The sequence below is a fragment of the Pavona decussata genome, unplaced genomic scaffold (assembly GCF_977016875.1).
Source record: "Pavona decussata unplaced genomic scaffold, jaPavDecu1.1 SCAFFOLD_128, whole genome shotgun sequence".
NCBI classification, from domain to species: domain Eukaryota; kingdom Metazoa; phylum Cnidaria; class Anthozoa; order Scleractinia; family Agariciidae; genus Pavona; species Pavona decussata.
Window position 1 is genome coordinate 1,813,775 of NW_028145542.1, and position 18,303 is coordinate 1,832,077.

General features: G+C 39.2%; 1 protein-coding gene across 1 annotated transcript; it reads left to right on the forward strand.

Annotated features, from left to right (window-relative positions):
• The first annotated feature begins 423 nt into the window (after nucleotides 1-423).
• Nucleotides 424-16,582, forward strand: LOC146468887 (ATP-binding cassette sub-family C member 4-like). Its single transcript, XM_085123970.1, has 7 exons — nucleotides 424-622; nucleotides 3,162-3,734; nucleotides 4,897-5,276; nucleotides 6,142-7,430; nucleotides 9,610-10,180; nucleotides 10,518-10,654; nucleotides 15,362-16,582. The coding sequence occupies exons 2-7, from the start codon at nucleotides 3,186-3,188 to the stop codon at nucleotides 16,288-16,290; spliced, it is 3,855 nt and encodes a 1,284-aa protein (XP_084980096.1). The 5' UTR covers nucleotides 424-622; nucleotides 3,162-3,185; the 3' UTR covers nucleotides 16,291-16,582.
• Nucleotides 16,583-18,303: the final 1,721 nt, after the last annotated feature.

Below are 18,303 nucleotides of genomic sequence, written 5' to 3' on the forward strand. Positions count from 1 at the left end.
GAGTCGTTTCACGTACCGCCACAGAGTGAAATAAGGCGTTTCCGTATAATTCGGGAATGCCACGGAAACCTGATAGGTGAAGTTTCCGTTACGTTTCCGCGGGACGGATACATGCATTGCAGCGGTTAGAATAGGGAAAATCATTAAAAAGAGAACTGTGTGAATAGCTTCATGGATTTTATCCATATTGACAAGTAACTGTTTTGATTTGGTCTAAAGCTCACACAGAACAAAATCAACTAGCCGTGGAAATATTCTTCCACTTAATTAGTTTATCTGTTGTTGGCAGGATTTATGCATTTTTTATCGACAGGGACAGAAATCACGAAAACATTGAATTACATGAATTTGAAGTAACTTATAACTGAAAAACAATTCTAATTGGACGCATATACTGCGCTTTATGATGGCAACCTTTTTATGCTGTTCTACAACGTTTGCGTTTTAGGTTGCCACGCTTCAACGAATAATAATTTAGCAAGCTATTTATCATTCGATGCACTGATGCGGACGGGAGGCTTAACAAATTCATACTCCAGTTTTGATGAGGTAGATCTTCTTGATGACTGCCTAACATTTTTTGGTGAACCGCTAATCTTCTGAGCGACCTTCCACAACTAAGGTAAATAAGATTGTTTGAGAAAGCTCGCAGAGATTATAATTAGAGATAGCCAGTAGTAAATCAGTGATGCAAAAAAGATAAAGAAGGTTAGCTTCGTATAATGTATGTAAGAGACGGTCCTTATTGAGACGACCATTGTTGTAGGATACATGTAGCTGGAGTTCAAAATGATCAGCGTGCCCACTGCACGACAGGCAGTTTACGTAGTTTCGCTGAGTAGTCAGAAGAGTGACGGCTTGTTATCTGGGGCTAAAATCTGAGGGTAGGAGTTTTCACTCAGTAGTGTTTTCTAACTAAACGGTTTGGATTCCATGTTATCATTAAGGCGCACCCAGTATGATAATGAGAATTGCACGAGAAAAATAGATTTCCAATTGCAGTTATTCAATATATCCCCTTGAGCAACAAGAACAGCCCAAAAAAACTCAAGGGAATTATCGCCAATAGGAAAGTTGACTTAAAAGGAGTGTACCGTATGTTGTTAAGCAATAACATTTGAACAGACGTTTAAAGGTTATTTATGCGCATAATGTGCTATGTATCTTGCAACACGTTTTTGTATAGCCTTGAAGTACACCACAAAAACATTCTTGATCTCACAGCCAGTCACTCAACCGACAACGTTTGCTGAATTTGCATATCAATTACTTTAGAAAAATATTAGAGTCGGTATGGAATTTCGAAATCTGGAAGTTTTGAGCAAGTCCGGCAAATTAAGTACAGGGAAACTCCGCTTTACGGACACTCGTTATTACGGACAGTTTTCTTGGTACCGCTCCATACATTTTCCTTAAAATTAACCCGATTTTAATAAGGACACTCTGTAATACGGACACTTTTTCTGGTTCCAGCGGTGTCACGTAATAACGGGGTTTGACTATAAATAAAATATTACACGGTGTTGATGCCTATCGTTACATTGGGTAAGGACGCGTTTTCGTGCAGTATTGAGCCATTGGAAGACCATGCATTTCACTAATTAAGCACGCTATTGTTTTTCTAAACAAAACAACGTATTGTTTCGGCTTTCGTAGGCGTGCTCTTTTTCTGACTTGAAACTTGGTAAAACCTTATTCAGCTAAATTATGAACTAAAGCATACTTGTTGATTTAGGTTTAGGAGGAGAAGTGGAAGTTTAAAAAATGTTTTTTGACGTCGTAACGTAAATCGCAATTAGCACAAAGAGCTAATGATCGCACTTTTACTCAGTTTTTGAAGTTGGGTGCAATGGCAAATTCTTGAAGGTGAGATCGCTCTTAATCGAGATAAACAGTTTATCATGACTAACTTATTTACAATTATTCCATGAGCGCGGGTTGGATGTGAGATGGTAAATAGCCAACGAGGCGCGAAGCGCCGAGTTGGCTATAACTAATCTCATATCCAACAAGCGCGAACGGAATAATTGTTTTATTAAATTCTCCCCGTTTGGATATTGCTGTTGAAGTTTACTGAATTTTATTTGAAGTAAAAATTTCTTTCAAATTAAAACGACCGGATGTTGAGGCAACTTCCGGCCAAAGCGCGCGAAACGTAATGATCACTTGACACGCGCAGCTCTTTGCCAACGGAGTTGAATGAAAAATCGAAGGCGAAGTAGATCGGACACAGCCGGACATTTCAAATTCAAGAAACGTTCAAGTGTACGAGTAATAACCTTTCTGAGACAAGCATTCATGTGCTTTTGAAGTTTCAGCTCATCGAGAAGCGAAATAGTTGTGCACATTTGAGCAAATGTTTTGCTGTGTGGTGCCGAGCGAAGGAACGGATCAAGGACGGCTTTTTTTATGCTGAGCTGAATTCCTCGCAGACATTTTAAAACGCTTAAGGCAAGCCGAGTCCAAGTGTACGAGGTACAACCTCACTGAGACAAACATTCAGTGCAAGTTTTTAAACTTCAAGCTTATCGAGAAGCGTAAGAGCTGTGCACATTTGTACAAATGTTTTGCTGAGTGGTGCCGAGCGACGGAAAAGAACATTATGACCGCTGCTCGTACGATTTCATAGATGAACTTTTGTAACTGGAATCCTCGTAAACGCGTAGAAACAGAAAGGCAGGCATAAAGCTCTTCTTAAGAAATTTCTTCGATCGGTTTAAGCCCCTTACCACCAGGATTTGCAAGCCATCCTGAAATTTTTGAAGGTAACCGTTGTTATTATTGTTGTTGTTATGTGATCTAAATCGTAAAATCGTGCAATTTTTCTGATTTTAAAGGAAACTTCAGAGATACGTACCATTAAATAGTGTCATACCGAACTTTGTGGCTTTTGTTGTTGTTATATTGAGATGGCAATGTTTGGTATTTCTTTCTTTTCTTTTGTTTTTCTCCATTTTTCCGAAGAAACTTTCGCTTCCCGCCGAAAAAAATTTTTAGCTTAGCGACACCTGGGGCAATCGTTTCCCATATAAGGTCAAACTACGGTATATGAGCTGATAACCGGTATTTAGTGAACCAATCAAAACGCTAGAAATGCAATATCCGAGGCTGAGAATTTAATAAAATGGGTTATTTGTTTGTTTGCGTCTAAATCCTTCCAGATCTCCATCAGAAGAGCAAGCTCAATGGATGCAAAGTACGAGATTCTGGAGCCAGAGTCAGGTCACAAGGAGAATCCCAAGAAAAATGCCAGCATCCTTTCCATTCTTTCACTCTCGTGGGTGGGACATATTCTTACCACTGGAAACAAGCGCCCTTTGGAGAACGATGATTTGTTTCCTTTACTTGACGAGGACAAAACTCAAACTTCAACTGAAAAACTGCAGCTGACATGGAAAGAGGAAACTGCAAAACGTGTTCCTGGCAAAAGAGGAAATGGCTATCGACTGTTAAGAGCACTACTCCGAATGTTCCCTTGGAATGATTACATGCTGCCTTTGTTTGCCATCCTGATTGACACTGCTGGAACTATTTTTCAGCCCGTGTTTTTGAGTCTGTTGCTAATGGAGTTAATAAATGCTTCTACAGAGCAGTCTTGGCAGGCATATTTTTACGCTGCCGGAATTTGTCTGAGTACTCTCGTGCGATTTACCTCTGAATATTACGCCAAATACAACGGTGACTTATTGGCTCTAAGGTGGAAATCAGCAACAATTGCAATTGTTTACCAAAAGGTAAGTTTCAGTACAACAGCAATTCTTCAATAATGCTGTGGTTCATTGCCGATTCACGAATGCTATTGCCCGTTATTTCTGTGCACGACATGTGCCATTTGACGCAATATTCCTTCCGGTATTTGTTCGCAGACGCTACTGGTCTGTTTCAGGGAACAGGTATAATTGACAGGTTTCTGAGAATGATACAAGCATCTTTCAAAGAGCCTAAATTGAGGTCGAGACTCCCCATAGTCTAATTGTATTCAATGGGTATACGTTCCATAAGTAATTGCCGGTGCAACATTGAATATGACAACTCGGCAGCGTTGGGCAACAACAATTGTTGTTTCAATTTTTGTCGAACACGAAGCATGAGACATCGATACAGGATTTCTCCACCAGCGCGCATTGGATATGAGATGATTGATAGACAGCCAACGAGGCGCGTAACGCATAATCATTTCATTCCAACGAGCGTGAGTGCAATAATTGTTTTTTTAAAGGCAATCAAGAAATATTGCTAGATCTTGCTGATTTCTCATTTTTCGGGCATGGTATGGTGTCTCATATACCATGGGACTAAGCCAATAAAATGCCTAGAATTCCTTTATACACGCTTCCTGTGATAAACGCTATTAATCACCAATCGAGAGGGATACAGGACCTTCACATTGCCGCCAGGAATCAGCTGGAATATAAAAACACCGCTAGTTGTGAATGAGGCAGACATTTCGAGGAGGTATGTTAACGCGAGTCTGAGTCTGAGTCTGATTAGTTCCCTGACGAATGTGCGGTACAATGGGGAAGCAGCGATGGCTGGCGCACTGAGAACACTGGCGTCTCCCACCAATGTGGCCCGGGTTCGATTCTCGGACTCGGCGTCATATATGGGTCGCGTTTGTTGTTGGTTCTTGTCCTTGCTCCTCGAGGGTTTTCTCGGTGTTCTCCAGTTTTCCCTGTCCTCAAAAACCAATATTTTCCAATCTTGATTCGATTCGGAGACTGTCCCTAATTAGCACTCAGTGCTACTAAACTGACACTTCATGGTATCTGTTTCCTTTCTGTCCTTACCCCCTCCCCTCAAAATCAAAGGAAACGTTTCGGAAGTCATAGCGCTCTAACTTACTTTACAGACCCATCATCGGGATGATATCATCAAAATGTTTCTTTTCATTGGCAGGTTCTCTGTATGACCCAAGCAGACGTATCCAGAATAACAAGCGGATATGTTATCAATCTTATCGCTGGTGATCTGCAGCGCTTTGAGCATGTGGTGACACATTTTCTGCTATTCCTTCATGCTCTGTTTACGTTGTGCGGTGTGGCGTTTCTCATGGTCTACTTGGTTGGTTGGGAACCTTTAACTGGCCTTATCTTGTTTGCAATTCTTTCACTGTACTACGGCGCAATGGGAGCAGCATGCGCTCATTTGCGAACAAAAATCTCTGCATTATCGGATAAGCGTGTCAATACCATGAACTCAATCATTTCTGGGATTCGTACTGTGAAGATGTATGCCTGGGAGGAGCCATTCATGGAAAGAGTACAGCGAATACGAAGGTAAAAATAAATGTAAAAAAGTGTGTAACCAATGTATTTTTTCGATACACTGATGTGAAAGAGAGTCTTTTATTTATTTATTTTTTTTTTTTTTTTCGGCGTTAGTGCAACAGTGATGACTTAAGGCAGGAGTTATACGCCGCTAATTTAAATTTACACTGCAGCCTTTTCTGCCAACTATAGTTAATTTTTGATGGCCATAATTGAAATGAATTAAAAATAAACAAATGTCATAATGTTTACAATGTTTCATAATGTTCATTTTTCTCATACCCGATCAGTTTCTACAGGCCTAAACTTAATGCTGGCGTACGCAAGAGACAATGGCCTCTTGAAGTAACGCCTATTACTCACTGTGAAGCACTTGTAGGCCCATGTTAGTGAAAAAATTAATGACTTCCATGTTTGGTGTTCTACTGACTGTGTTTTGTATGTTTTAATTAATGATTTGGTAACGCCATCTCGGTTTCACTTTGCTCTTTGAGTATATAGGTACTCAAGCTCGAATACCGATTATCTCAAAGAGCTCGCTTACTCAGTTGAACAATTCTTTTATTTTCACTTGTTAAGAAAATTTCAGAAAATTTAAGAAAAGCTCGTCAATCAGATTTAAATTACGATTGTTCCGTTCTCAGGGCTGTAGAAATTAGAGAAAGGAATCATTTGGCAAAGGAAATTAAAAATGGAATCTGAAGCCCATCCGTGATACGTTTGATCTTTTTTGGTGGTTTTCTCACTTAAGAAATATGTATCTTAGAAACACAGTTAAACCTGTCACATTTTCGTATCTTTAGCGTAACCTATTAATCCCCATTATTGACTCCAAATAAAGATGGACATTGCCGTTGTTTCTCTTTTCATTTAGGAAGGAAATCAAACTGGTTAGATGGAAAACGGCAATATTGGCGACATTTGCTTCTCTCGTCTACTCCTCTCAAGCGATTGCTACTTTTATCTCTTTGGTAACACTGTCGGCCACTGGAAAGGATCTCGATACCTATACCACATTTGTGGTTCTAGCTCTCATTGGTACGGTTAGAGCAACAGCTTCATCCAATATTTCACAAGGAATGAGCACACTGGCTGACTTTATTGCAGCTCTAGATCGCATTCAGGGCACATTGGAGATGCAAAATGACGACACCCACAAATACCTACATGAAGCGTTCGCAAAAACTAGCAGGACAAAGAGTTCCTCTTCAGTACAACATGCTGAGACACAAAGCTTTGAACATTACTCTAACACAGGCAATTATCAACCTCAAGACAATGCCGTTTTATTACAAAACGTTATTTGCAGTTGGGATGGTACTTGGAAAAAGCTTACCTTGAAATCTCTATGTTTATCAGTTCATCAAGGTGATTTAATGTTCATCATAGGTCCTGTCGGTTGTGGAAAAACATCCCTATTGCATGTTATTTTACAAGAAATGCCTCTACTTAAGGGCAAGATAACATGTCAGGGTAGGATTGCCTTGGCTGGTCAGCAATCCTGGATATTTTCGGGTACGATACGGGACAATATTCTGTTTGGTGAATCGCTCAACACGCAGAGGTATCACAGGACTTTAGAGGCATGTGACCTGTACAAAGACTTGCAAAGGTTCCCGGATGGTGATCTGACACGTGTAGGAGAACGCGGAGTAGTTCTGAGTGGTGGCCAGCGGGCTCGCGTTGAATTGGCACGCGCAGTCTATTCCAATGCTGATATATATCTGTTAGACGATCCATTGAGTGCGGTGGACACAAAAGTGGGGCAGCATATCTTTAGAGAATGTATAAGTGGTATATTGAGTAAAAAAACTCGCCTGGTGATTACCCACAATCTCCAGGTTTTGAAAGATGCCACAAACATTGCCGTAATAAAAGATGGCACAATTGTCGACAAAGGTGACTTTTCGGCACTTGTTAAGTCTGGATTAGACGTCGATGAAATTGACAAGTGGATTGGAAATAAAGAAGGTGTTCCGCTCTCCAAGCATGAGAAAACTGTGTTTGAATCCGCCCAAGAAGGCGAATTTGTTCAGCTGAAAATTGACAACGAAGACCGTGAGATTGGCTCTATCTCTTGGCATTTATACTGGGATTACATCAAAGTTGGAATGGGTACCTTTTTAGTTGGAGCAATGGCTTTGTTTTTTCTCCTAGTTCAAGGTGAGATGAAGATAAGGCTCAAACTACCAGGGTTTTCAGTAGGGTGGAGTGTCTTGTTGCGGATTTTTTTTCCATCGGATGGACATTTCATGTTACCTTGAGAATTTAAATTGAGTGCCTCTGTCGAAGGGGCGTTTCATTAGGTCAAGTTTAGGAGGCTCGAGGCAGTTTTTTTGGACTTAGGGTGGAAGTTCTGAAATTACAATCTCGCATACAAGATAAACGTCGATCTCCTTCATACTACATCATCATTTCAACATATGATCAAAATTAATTTTCTCATCGGTTTCCAAGCAACAGCTATTACCATAGCAACGGAAGCACATAGCCTCTCATTTTAAACATTGTCGATTATCTCGAAATCTAGTCAGACACTTTATGACGAAACTTTAGGGATTTAAACTACTCAATCTAGACAACTTGTAGGCGAAATTAGAAAAAAATCTGTAAGAGCGTTTTCAAGTAAATACTGAATCAATTTTTTCAGGGTGATTTAGTTTATTCCCGCATTTTTCACCAATATCTCCGGCAAAATAAAACTTGACACTTTGTCTTTTCTGTTAAAAGGTCCTTATTCATAGCAAAACATTCTAAATGTATATTGAGCTTCATTGGTGTATTTGATTTTAAGATATTTATGTTTGAAAACAGTTAAAATAAAGAGCAGATGAATGAAAAAGTTCCTACTTTGCATAAATCGAGACATCTTTAAAATACCCCGGCAGATTTTTCTGTTAAATTACAAGCGGTTAGAGTAAGAATTCTTTTCGATATTCACGCACGTTTTAGGCTCAAGAACCGAAACCGGTGTTAGATAAGAAGGTTGAATCTTGGTCAAGTTTCAGTCATTATTCGCTTTCTCCGAACAAGAATTTTATTTTGTTTGTCCCGGTCTATTCCATTGCTATTCGCGTGCTGTGAATATCTATGATCACGTGGAGTCGTGCAAAAGGTAACATTTACATAAATATAAGCTCCTGCTTCTCCAGTCTTCCATTGTAAATTTAACCTTTTGCACGACATCACGGTATGATAAATATTCAAAGCACGTGAATAGCAGTGAAATAGACCGGGACAAACAAAATAAAATTCTTGTTCGGAGAAAGCGAATAACGACTGAAACTTGACCAAAATTCAGCCTTCTTATCTAACACCAATTTCGGTTCCTGAGCCTAAAACTTGCGTAGATATCAAAAGGAATTATTACTTTAACCGCTTGTAATTTAACAGAAAAATCTGTGGGGGCATTTTAAAGATATCTCGATTTATGCAAAGTAGGAACTTTTTCATTCACATGCGCTTTATTTCCACTGTTTTCAAACATATATATCTTAAAATCGGAGACACCCATGAAGCTCAATAAACATTCAGAATATTTTGCTATCAGGAAAGACCCTTTGACAGAAAAGACAAAGTGTCAAGTTTTATTTTGCCAGAGATATTGGTGAAAAATGCTGGAATAAATAAAATCACCTCGTAAAAATTGATTCATTATTTACTTGAAAACGCTCTTACAGATTTTTTTCTAATTTCGCCTACAAGTTGTCTAGATTGAGTAGTTTAAATCCCTAAAGTTTCGTCATAAAGTGTCTGACTAGATTTCGAGATAATCGACAATGTTTAAAATGAGAGGCTATGCGCTTCCGTTGCTATGGTAATAGCTGTTGCTTGGAAACCGATGAGAAAATTAATTTTGATCATATGTTGAAATGATGATGTAGTATGAAGGAGATCGACGTTTATCTTGTATGCGAGATTGTAATTTCAAAACTTCCACCCTAAGTCCAAAAAAACTGCCTCGAGCCTCCTTAAGGAAATAAATTCATACGGACAGCCCCCTTTGAGGTTTCGCTCTTGTTGCTTAAATAATATATAGTCTTCTCCAGAAGCCTCTGTTTTCTAACCTCCGCTGGAAAAGCAGAAGTGAAAAGGAGGACTTCTCGCAAGTAATTGCGTCAAGTGCTACGATGTGAGCAAACTAATTAGACCATACCTTGTCGGAAAAAATATTGGACATTAGAGCCATACTCAAATTCTAACATAACCTCTCCTTTAGTTAGCATAGTGAGCTCGAATTCCTTCCTTCTCTTCCCAAAACAATTAAAACGTATCAGGAAGATCCGTCATTAACGAAGATGTTTTCTTGTTCTGTTCGTTTTCATTCTGTTATCATGCATAGGTTCGCTCATACTTCCTGACTGGTGGCTACTGCGTTTGACAAATCGGTCATATCTTCATCAGCATCAAACCGAAGATCTTCAAGTCTATGGACTCCTGGTTGGTGTAGCCTTCGTACTGTCAGTCCTTAGGGCAGTACTGTTATTAAACGCTTTGGTAAACTCCACAAATAGGCTTCATGATTCCATGCTGTCAGCGGTATTAAAAGCTCCTGTTCTGTTCTTCGACACTAATCCAGTGGGACGAATACTGAACAGGTTTTCTCGAGATATTGGCATCATGGACGAGCTATTACCAGTCTCATTCCTGCACACTCTGGAACTTCTTCTATTTTCCGTTGGAGCAATCGTTTTTCCATCCATCCTGAATCCCTGGCTTTTCTTACCAGCCATCGCACTCGTGGTTGGTTTTGTCTTGCTCGGCCGTTTTTACCTGAAATCATCACGTGATCTGAGGCGACTGGAAGGCGTCAATCGAAGTCCAGTGTTATCACATTTCAGTGATACCTTGGAGGGCCTGGTAACTATTCGCGCCTATAAGAAGGAGGATGCATTTTTGGAAGCTCTGTACAGGTCAGTTTGGTGTCAGTTTCCGCCAGGAAACTGGCCTTTTATCTTACACCTTGCGTAACTTAAGTTCTTGCAGAAGATGTAATGACTTCATGTTTTTATCATATTTACAGGATAGCGAGACACTTGCGTGAATCTAGCCCGCTTTGATTTAGTTAAAGCGCGATCAACTTCTGGGGAAAAGACCTTTAAATCAGACTCGGCTGCATTATTGTTATCAGAGCCAAGATAATCACTGCAAACTTTGTCTCAATGAGTTTCAACTATCACTAGATTATAGAACTGGACCTGGTAACGCCTTCAAATTATTTTTTTGTTTTGTGTTTGTTGTTTGTCCCAGATGTCAAGACAATCACAACAAGGTGTGGTGTTGCATTCTTTCTACCAGCAGATGGCTAGGGCTCCGTCTTGATATGATGTGCGTTACTTTTGTGGGATTTTTGGTATCCCTGGCTATTGCTACAAATGCAGGCTCAGGTAATTCACAAGTCACAAATCTCATCCGCGGCGACTTTGTACCTGAATAACGTTTTTAATATTTCAGCAAACGGTCAGAAACTTCAGGACTTCTTCTTAAGTGTATCTGGGAACAATTTGTTGCCATCGGTTACTGTTCATTGACTTTGATGTTTCCATGGCAACCAATTTTTGAAAGGCCGTTTTTACAGAAAATGGAAGATCCTTTTTTTTAAATGAAGAAAAATTACTTTTCTTTCTGTAACTTTTATGTTTTAGTCCATATTAGCGTTCCTTTACTGGTTCTGGTTACCTTTTGTTCAATTTCAACGCTTTTGTGAAGTTTTGGGAAAATCTAGAAATCCAACATGGCGAATCCAAGATGGCCGCCATGTCTTGAAGGAAAAAACTTCTAAAGAAATGAAATCAAAGTTTTGATGAACGGTATTGAAAGCGGAGGCCTATTTCTAGCTGGTAAGAAATCATTACAACATCAAACATTCTTCCTTTGTGAGGTTCATCAAGCCTTGGAGGAGTTGACCACTGTTCTTGACAGAGAAGCGCTGGCTAAAAAATACTAAAACGTTATTCCTCAATAATACTAAATTGCTAAAGGTCTTTAAGAATGCAAGAACCTCATTACGAACTAGTCAATGTCCAGAACGTATACTTGCAAAACGTTCGCTTACTTAACGGCTTCACATGTCAATGTGACTGCCATCTTATTAGCAAGACTTGGTGGTGGATGACGTCGAAGGGAGAGCGTCTCGTTCCCCTGAGTGGTATAAGAGATATGTCGACGATAGAAATGTCCAGCATAGCCACGAATCTGGTACCTTATTAAATTTTGCTTCCATCTCAACTCCATCTTCAAATCGATGAATTATTTAAGTTGACAACCGCTGGAAGACGACAAAGAAAGATCTATCATATTTGAAAACAAGTAGGAATCCTGATGGATCCATTAGAACCAATGTTTAGTTGAAAGCCTTCCATGATAACTATGGCGCGTTTTTAGTGTCAAAATTCAAACTATCAATTCAAACATTCGATCCTTCAATTCAAACATTCAATCTTTCAATTCAAACATTCGATCCTTCAATTCAAATCTGCAATTGTTCGGTTCAAACTTTCGATCCTTCAATACAAACATTCAATCCTTCAGTGCAAATGTGGAATGGGTCGATTCAAACATTTCATCATTCAATCCAAATATGGAATTGTTTGTTTCAAACATTCGATTCTTCAATCCGAACACCCTTTTCTTCAATCCAGAAATGCCATTCTTCAAGTTAAACATGCATTCATTGTATTGCCTGGCCTATCATTCAGTTCAAGCATGCATTTCGTCGATTCAAACATGCCATTTTTCAATTCAAACATTTGATCATTCAATCCAAACGTGCATTTCTTCAATCAAATCCTGAAACTCAAACACTACACCATAAATTCCGCGTTCAATTTCGATAGAAAATGCTGAAATCGTGCTGTTGAAACATTCTGCACTTTGATTTTAAGATATGAAATCCAGATTATAAATTCAAACATAGTCTCACAATGTAGTTGTGCAGTGGCTTGATTCAAACATTCACTTCAGCGATTCAAATATTCAGCTCAGCAGTCCAAACTTTCAGTGTCTGGAACCGAGGGGACTCTGTAAAACAAGGATACGGACGGGCGGATGCGGACGGCGGATTAAATTTATTGGTTAATTGTCACCTTCTAAGAAATGCTAGCTTTGGCTTTTTTTAAATTTAATTTTTATTTTTTTTAATTTGAATTAATTTTATATCTTATTGTCAGTCAAACAGCGAAAACGCTGTGGAATGTTTCTTCTCGTTTTTCAACCAAATCAGTCTGAGTTTGCAGTGGAACTCGGTACATAAGTACGACACACCATCCGGCAAAACAACACGTTCACATTCATGAACATTTACAGGATAATCTGATTAACGGGTAAAGTACTGTACGAGCTCTTGTTAGGTATTATAGATTGGAAATCGTGGTTATTGTTCGAACAGACAGATCGATACAAGTTATTAAAAAATTTTTTTAAGACGTCCAAAGATTTCCCTGCGTCAGATTTGCGAACGTGTCAGAGCAATTGGATAAAACCTTATACGCCTGGCCCCAGTTGTTCAAAGAGCGGATAGTTTTATTCACTGGATAGGTTGCTATCCAGCAGATGAAATGCGTGCAAAATTTTCCCAATAGCCCTATAATTTATGGATAGAGTAGAAACATATGTCAAATTTAAGTATGGGATTGTGTGGAAAACTTGCCAAAAGGCGTTACCGGTAGTTGGAGTACATTTGCTCCGCTGGATAGCGACTTATCCGGTGGATAAAGTTATCCACTCTTTGAACAACTGGGGCCTGGTTCGACCAATCGCGAAAGCTTCAAAGCATCAACCGGTTGGTTAGACAAATTCTGCTTTCTTTATTACATTTTTTTTACATTCCTGTCTCATTAATATTCATATTTTCGATTATCCGGACATTTTATTCAAGTTCCAACGAGTCCGGATAATCGAGGTTCGACTATACCAAGTTCACGGAGAAGACGACCCCTGACCTGACTGGGGACTGAAGGCCGCCGCCGAGGCAACCGGAGGAAAACCAGAAACTGACCGAAAAAAACATGTTTTTCTGTCAGATAAAATAATCTGAATGTTCCAAGATGAGAAAAACCAAAATCCGCAATGAATATCAAAACCGAAAAGACGCAAAACCCGATCAAAAAAAGCCCCCATATTGCAAGGAAAATTTCGCTTGTGTACAAATTTAAAAGGAAGAAAATGACACGTTCAGAAATCCTACGCCGGGAAATCTTTAGATATCTTAAAATAATTTTTTAATAACTTGTATCGATCTGTCTGTTCGAACAATAACCACGATTTCCAATCTTTAATGCCTAGCAAGAGCTCGTACAGTACTTTACCTGTTAATCAGATTATCCTGTAAATGTTCATGAATGTGAACTTGTTGTTTTTCCGGATGGTGTGTCGTACTAATGTACCGAGTTCCACTGCAAACTCAGACTGATTTGGTTGAAAAACGAGAAGAAACATCCCATAGCGTTTTCGCTGTTTGACTGACAATAAAATGTAAAATCAATTCAAATTAAAAAAAAAATAAAAATAAAAAAAAGCCAAAGCTAGCATTTCTTAGAAGGTGACAATTAACCAATAAATTTAATCCGCCGTCCGCATCCGCCCGTCCGTATCCTTGTTTTACAGAGTCCCCTCGGTTCCAGACTACTGGAGAGGAACTGAAAGTTTGGACTGCTGAGCTGAATGTTTGAATCGCCGAAGTGAATGTTTGAATCGAGCCACTGCACAACTACATTTATAATCTGGATTTCATATCTTAAAATTAAAGTGCAGAATGTTTCAACAGCACGATTTCAGCATTTTCTATCGAAATTGAACGCGGAATTTATGGTGTAGTGTTTGAGTTTCAGGATTTGATTGAAGAAATACAGGTTTGGATTGAATGATCAAATGTTTGAATTGAAAAATGGCATGTTTAAATCGACGAAATGCATGCTTGAACTGAATGATAGGCCAGGCAATACAATGAATGCATGTTTAACTTGAAGAATGGCATTTCTGGATTGAAGAAAAGGGTGTTTGGATTGAAGAATCGAATGTTTGAAACAAACAATTCCATATTTGGATTGAATGATGGAATGTTTGAATCGACCCATTCTCTTTTTTGCACTGAAGGATTGAATGTTTGTATTGAAGGATCGAAAGTTTGAACCGAACAATTGCAGATTTGAATTGAAGGATCGAATGTTTGAATTGAAGGATTGAATGTTTGAATTGAAGGATTGAATGTTTGAATTGAAGGATCGAATATTTGAATTGATAGTTTGAATTTTGACGCTAAAAACGCGCCATAGATAACAAGTATCACCATCCTAATTGCCACCACCCTTTGCTCGTTGCATGGTCAGGTCCCTCCTAGACAAAGCAAGAAACATGCCTTCCACTGTTACAGACACACGTCTGAACTACAGCAATATGGTCTGTGTACTCACTGTTAGATCAGTGGTTATGCGGACCAATGTATTAGCAGCTGCCAAACCAAACGCAAAACATGCAACTTAGTTTGAGGCCAGGACATCATGTAATGTGGGGCTTGCGTAAAAAAGATGGTAACCTACAACTTAATTTCAACTCAATAATAATAATAATAATAATAATAATAATAATAATAAAAATAATAATAATAATAATAATAATAATAAAAATAATAATCGAATATTTATCCAGGATAACCCTTCAGTATAGAATACTGTTATCAACGGGGTCCTGTTGACTAAGAATTAAAAACTTACAAATATGAATAATTAAGAACTGATATGTAAAAGCAAAACATGCACTAATTTAGAACTACAGTAAAACGTTACAGATAAAAATCGTCCAAGGCTTTCCAGAATAAAAATCTAGAATGAATGCTTCTCAGACTTAAAGGTAAAGAATTAAACGTCGAGGCAAATAAAAAATAAAAACCACGGCGTGCAAAATCCAGTTTGACCTTGGGCAGTTTTGCTGCTTTCCCATTGTTTCTAGTATTTAAAGCGTTAATCGGATCTTATGTTTAATCTGACTAAAGTTACAATCTGACACTGAATTACCCAACAAGTTCAGACACAGGTTGTTATAAATTTGTTGCTGAATATTGATATACTGATTTTGTGTATGTTATATTTCACTTGTAGGTATCACAGCCTTGTCCGTTGTGTATGCAATGCAGCTTGCTACTGATACGTTGCAGTATGGTGTCAGGAAGGGCTCAGAGGTTGAAAATTTCATGACGTCGGTTGAACGTGTAGCTGCATACACTCATATCGAGCAAGAGCCTGGATACGAGAATCAGCACCAACCCCCGGCAAACTGGCCTCGTCAAGGCCAAATAAAAATAAAGAATCTGAGCTTAGCTTACTATCAAGGTGCTCCCAGAATACTCAAAGACCTGAGTTTCACGATTTTGTCGCACGAAAAGATTGGAATAGTTGGTCGTACTGGAGCTGGCAAGTCGTCATTGGTTGCAGCTCTCTTTCGGATGCCACAACCCACTGGTGACGTCACCATTGATGAGGTGAATATCGGTGATATCAATATCCAAAGCTCTCGTCGAACTATGTCAGTTATTACCCAGAATCCCGTTCTGTTTTCCGGTTCACTTCGCATGAACATGGATCCTTTTGACGAATACGAAGACAAGGAAATCTGGGATGCATTACAAGGAGCGAGTTTAAAATCCATGGTAGAAAAGTTACCATGGCAACTGAATGAGGACATTAAAGAAAGTGGGGCCAACTTCAGCGCCGGAGAAAGACAACTTCTATGTCTGGCCCGCGCCCTGTTGAAGAGGAGCAAAATTATCGTCATGGATGAAGCAACGGCAAACGTCGATCATAAAACTGATCAACTCATTCAAGAAACCATTCGCACAAAATTTCAACAGTGTACAGTGATTACGATTGCACATCGATTGAATACTGTCATAGATTATGATCGGGTTTTGGTTCTAGAAAATGGCCAAGTTGTTGAATTTGACAACCCAAAGCTGCTACTACAGAACAAAGAAGGACTCTTCTCTAGACTTTACCATGGCTTTAATGAAAAAGCCAATCCAACTGAGTAGAGTATAATACAGATGGGAGAACTCCAGAACTACATGTGAAACTAAATCAACATCGTAAAATTACCTTTACAACAATACAGACTAACTCATGCCAGAAAGTACCAGGTTCGTTTTGGAGGTAAACCCTTTGCAAAACATAGTTAATTATGCAAATTATGAGTTACCTTGCTGTGTGTTAAAAAAAAGGGAAATGAACTTTTCCAGCCAATGTTTCTGTTTAGGCCTTAACTTAAACAGACATTTCAAGGTCTTGCAGGACCCTTCCCTTTGAATAAATTCATCTGAAGCCAAATTTATATGTTAGCTGTTACTCCTAAATCTTCACATCTCTGAATTTTTTAAGTCGATTGCACTGGACATTTATAGGGATATTGGCATACTGATGTAATCATATCTTGATTGTCATTTGCAGGCGGATCACCGTCATTACAGTTATGTTTTAAGCTTCTAAAGTGGGAGTCACCAAAAAGCAGACTTTTTGCTTGAGAAACTCCTTAGTTGAATGATCAGTTGCTTTCAGTATCTCGTGGTGAATATATCTAACCTCTTTTGTGATGTCACAGAAGCAAATTTTGCAATTTCAAGACTGATTCCGATAAATGAGTTCCCCTTAATATAATGAGAACTGAAAAGCTCGCTAGCTGTGTGACACTTTGTAAAACACATTATAAATAAAGTTAAATGGAATAAAAGCCAAAGTTAACGTTTTCAAAGGAATGCCAAACACTGTGTCCTCCTGTCTGGATTACGCCGGAGAACGACATTGTGTGACCACAAGTAACGTTCGAACGGGCATGCGTACTAACATGAAAGTTGAGCGTTGTGAATTCCCCATTCTCGACCTCAGAGCTCTCGATCCTTTTGCGCATGACTGAGCGTCTGACGTGGTCAAGTCGAGAGGCTATGCGGTCGAGAATGTGAATTCCCCAACTCCAGGGACGAAAATTGATCTTTGCATTTCCTTTCAAGCTGTAGCCCTTGATTTCCATAGATTTTTTTTCCATGAACAACCCGGCTTTTCTGTAGCAATACAATGAAGAAACCAACTAAATGTAGAAGTGGCTTGCTCAGCCAATCAGAAGCAAGTATTTTTAATTTTACCTCTCGATCAATCAGGAGTCAGTAATTTGGTACACGCCCGGTGTACGATAAAAAGAAAATTTTTCTCTATGTCACGTGTATTAAAAAAAAAGGCTAACCCAAAAAGGCCATTAGAGCAATATTCTGGGGGTAGGGGGGTAGGAAGCTTATTATTAAGGCCTGGCTAAACTAGGAAACATTGTTGCGGAGGCAAACGTTTCCCAGTTTAGCCTCGCGGGAAACATAATTATAAGTTGCCGAAACAAATTTTGCTGCTCGGAAACAAAACAAATGTTTTTTGCCTCAGGTCAAAAACATTTTTGCTTCCCGGACAATAGTTTTGCTTCCGAAACATATGTTGACTAGTTTCCGGTGCTGTTTTTTAAAAATGCTACCTAGCAACGGCGAGCGTACAACGCTGACGACGAAGTCGAAGTAGAAGAGCCATAAGCGGGTCATAGAAAAGGGAAGGGAAAGAAGGAAAGGAATTGGAAGGAGGAGGAGATAGAGTTACTCATTACCTTTTATGAGGACAAATCCTTTTTGTGGGATGTAGCTCATGAAGGCTACATGAATAGGGACAAAAAAGAAGTGGCTTACTGTCAAATCGATGCACAGATGAGGACGAGAATATGCAAAAGTTCTTCCCCAGTCTTCTTCGGAAGTCAGTTTATTATTATGGGTATGCGTTACCCTTTGTTTTCCGAAACAATGTTTCCTCGTTTAGTTACTGGGGCAGCAAAACATTTTGTTTGCATCCCGCTTATTTAGCCACCCGGGAACATAACAAGAAACAAAGTTTCCTAGTTTAGCCAGGCAGGCCTTCAGAAGGGCTGGAGCTGGAGGAGGGGCACAGCTCTGGTAAAGAGGCTGGAAAACCTGTCGCTCCTCGACCCAGATCTCTTGAATACCCGGTCGTATTATACGTAGGCT

What these genes read in the sequence shown, in the direction of transcription:
- LOC146468887 (XM_085123970.1), top strand. Translation starts at nt 3,186, where the DNA reads ATGGATGCAAAGTACGAGATTCTGGAGCCAGAGTCAGGTCACAAGGAG. An exon ending in GTTTTTTCTCCTAGTTCAAG is followed by an intron (nt 7,431 to 9,609) that starts GTGAGATGAAGA and finishes TATCATGCATAG; the next exon opens with GTTCGCTCATACTTCCTGAC. An exon ending in TTTTTGGAAGCTCTGTACAG is followed by an intron (nt 10,181 to 10,517) that starts GTCAGTTTGGTG and finishes TGTTTGTCCCAG; the next exon opens with ATGTCAAGACAATCACAACA.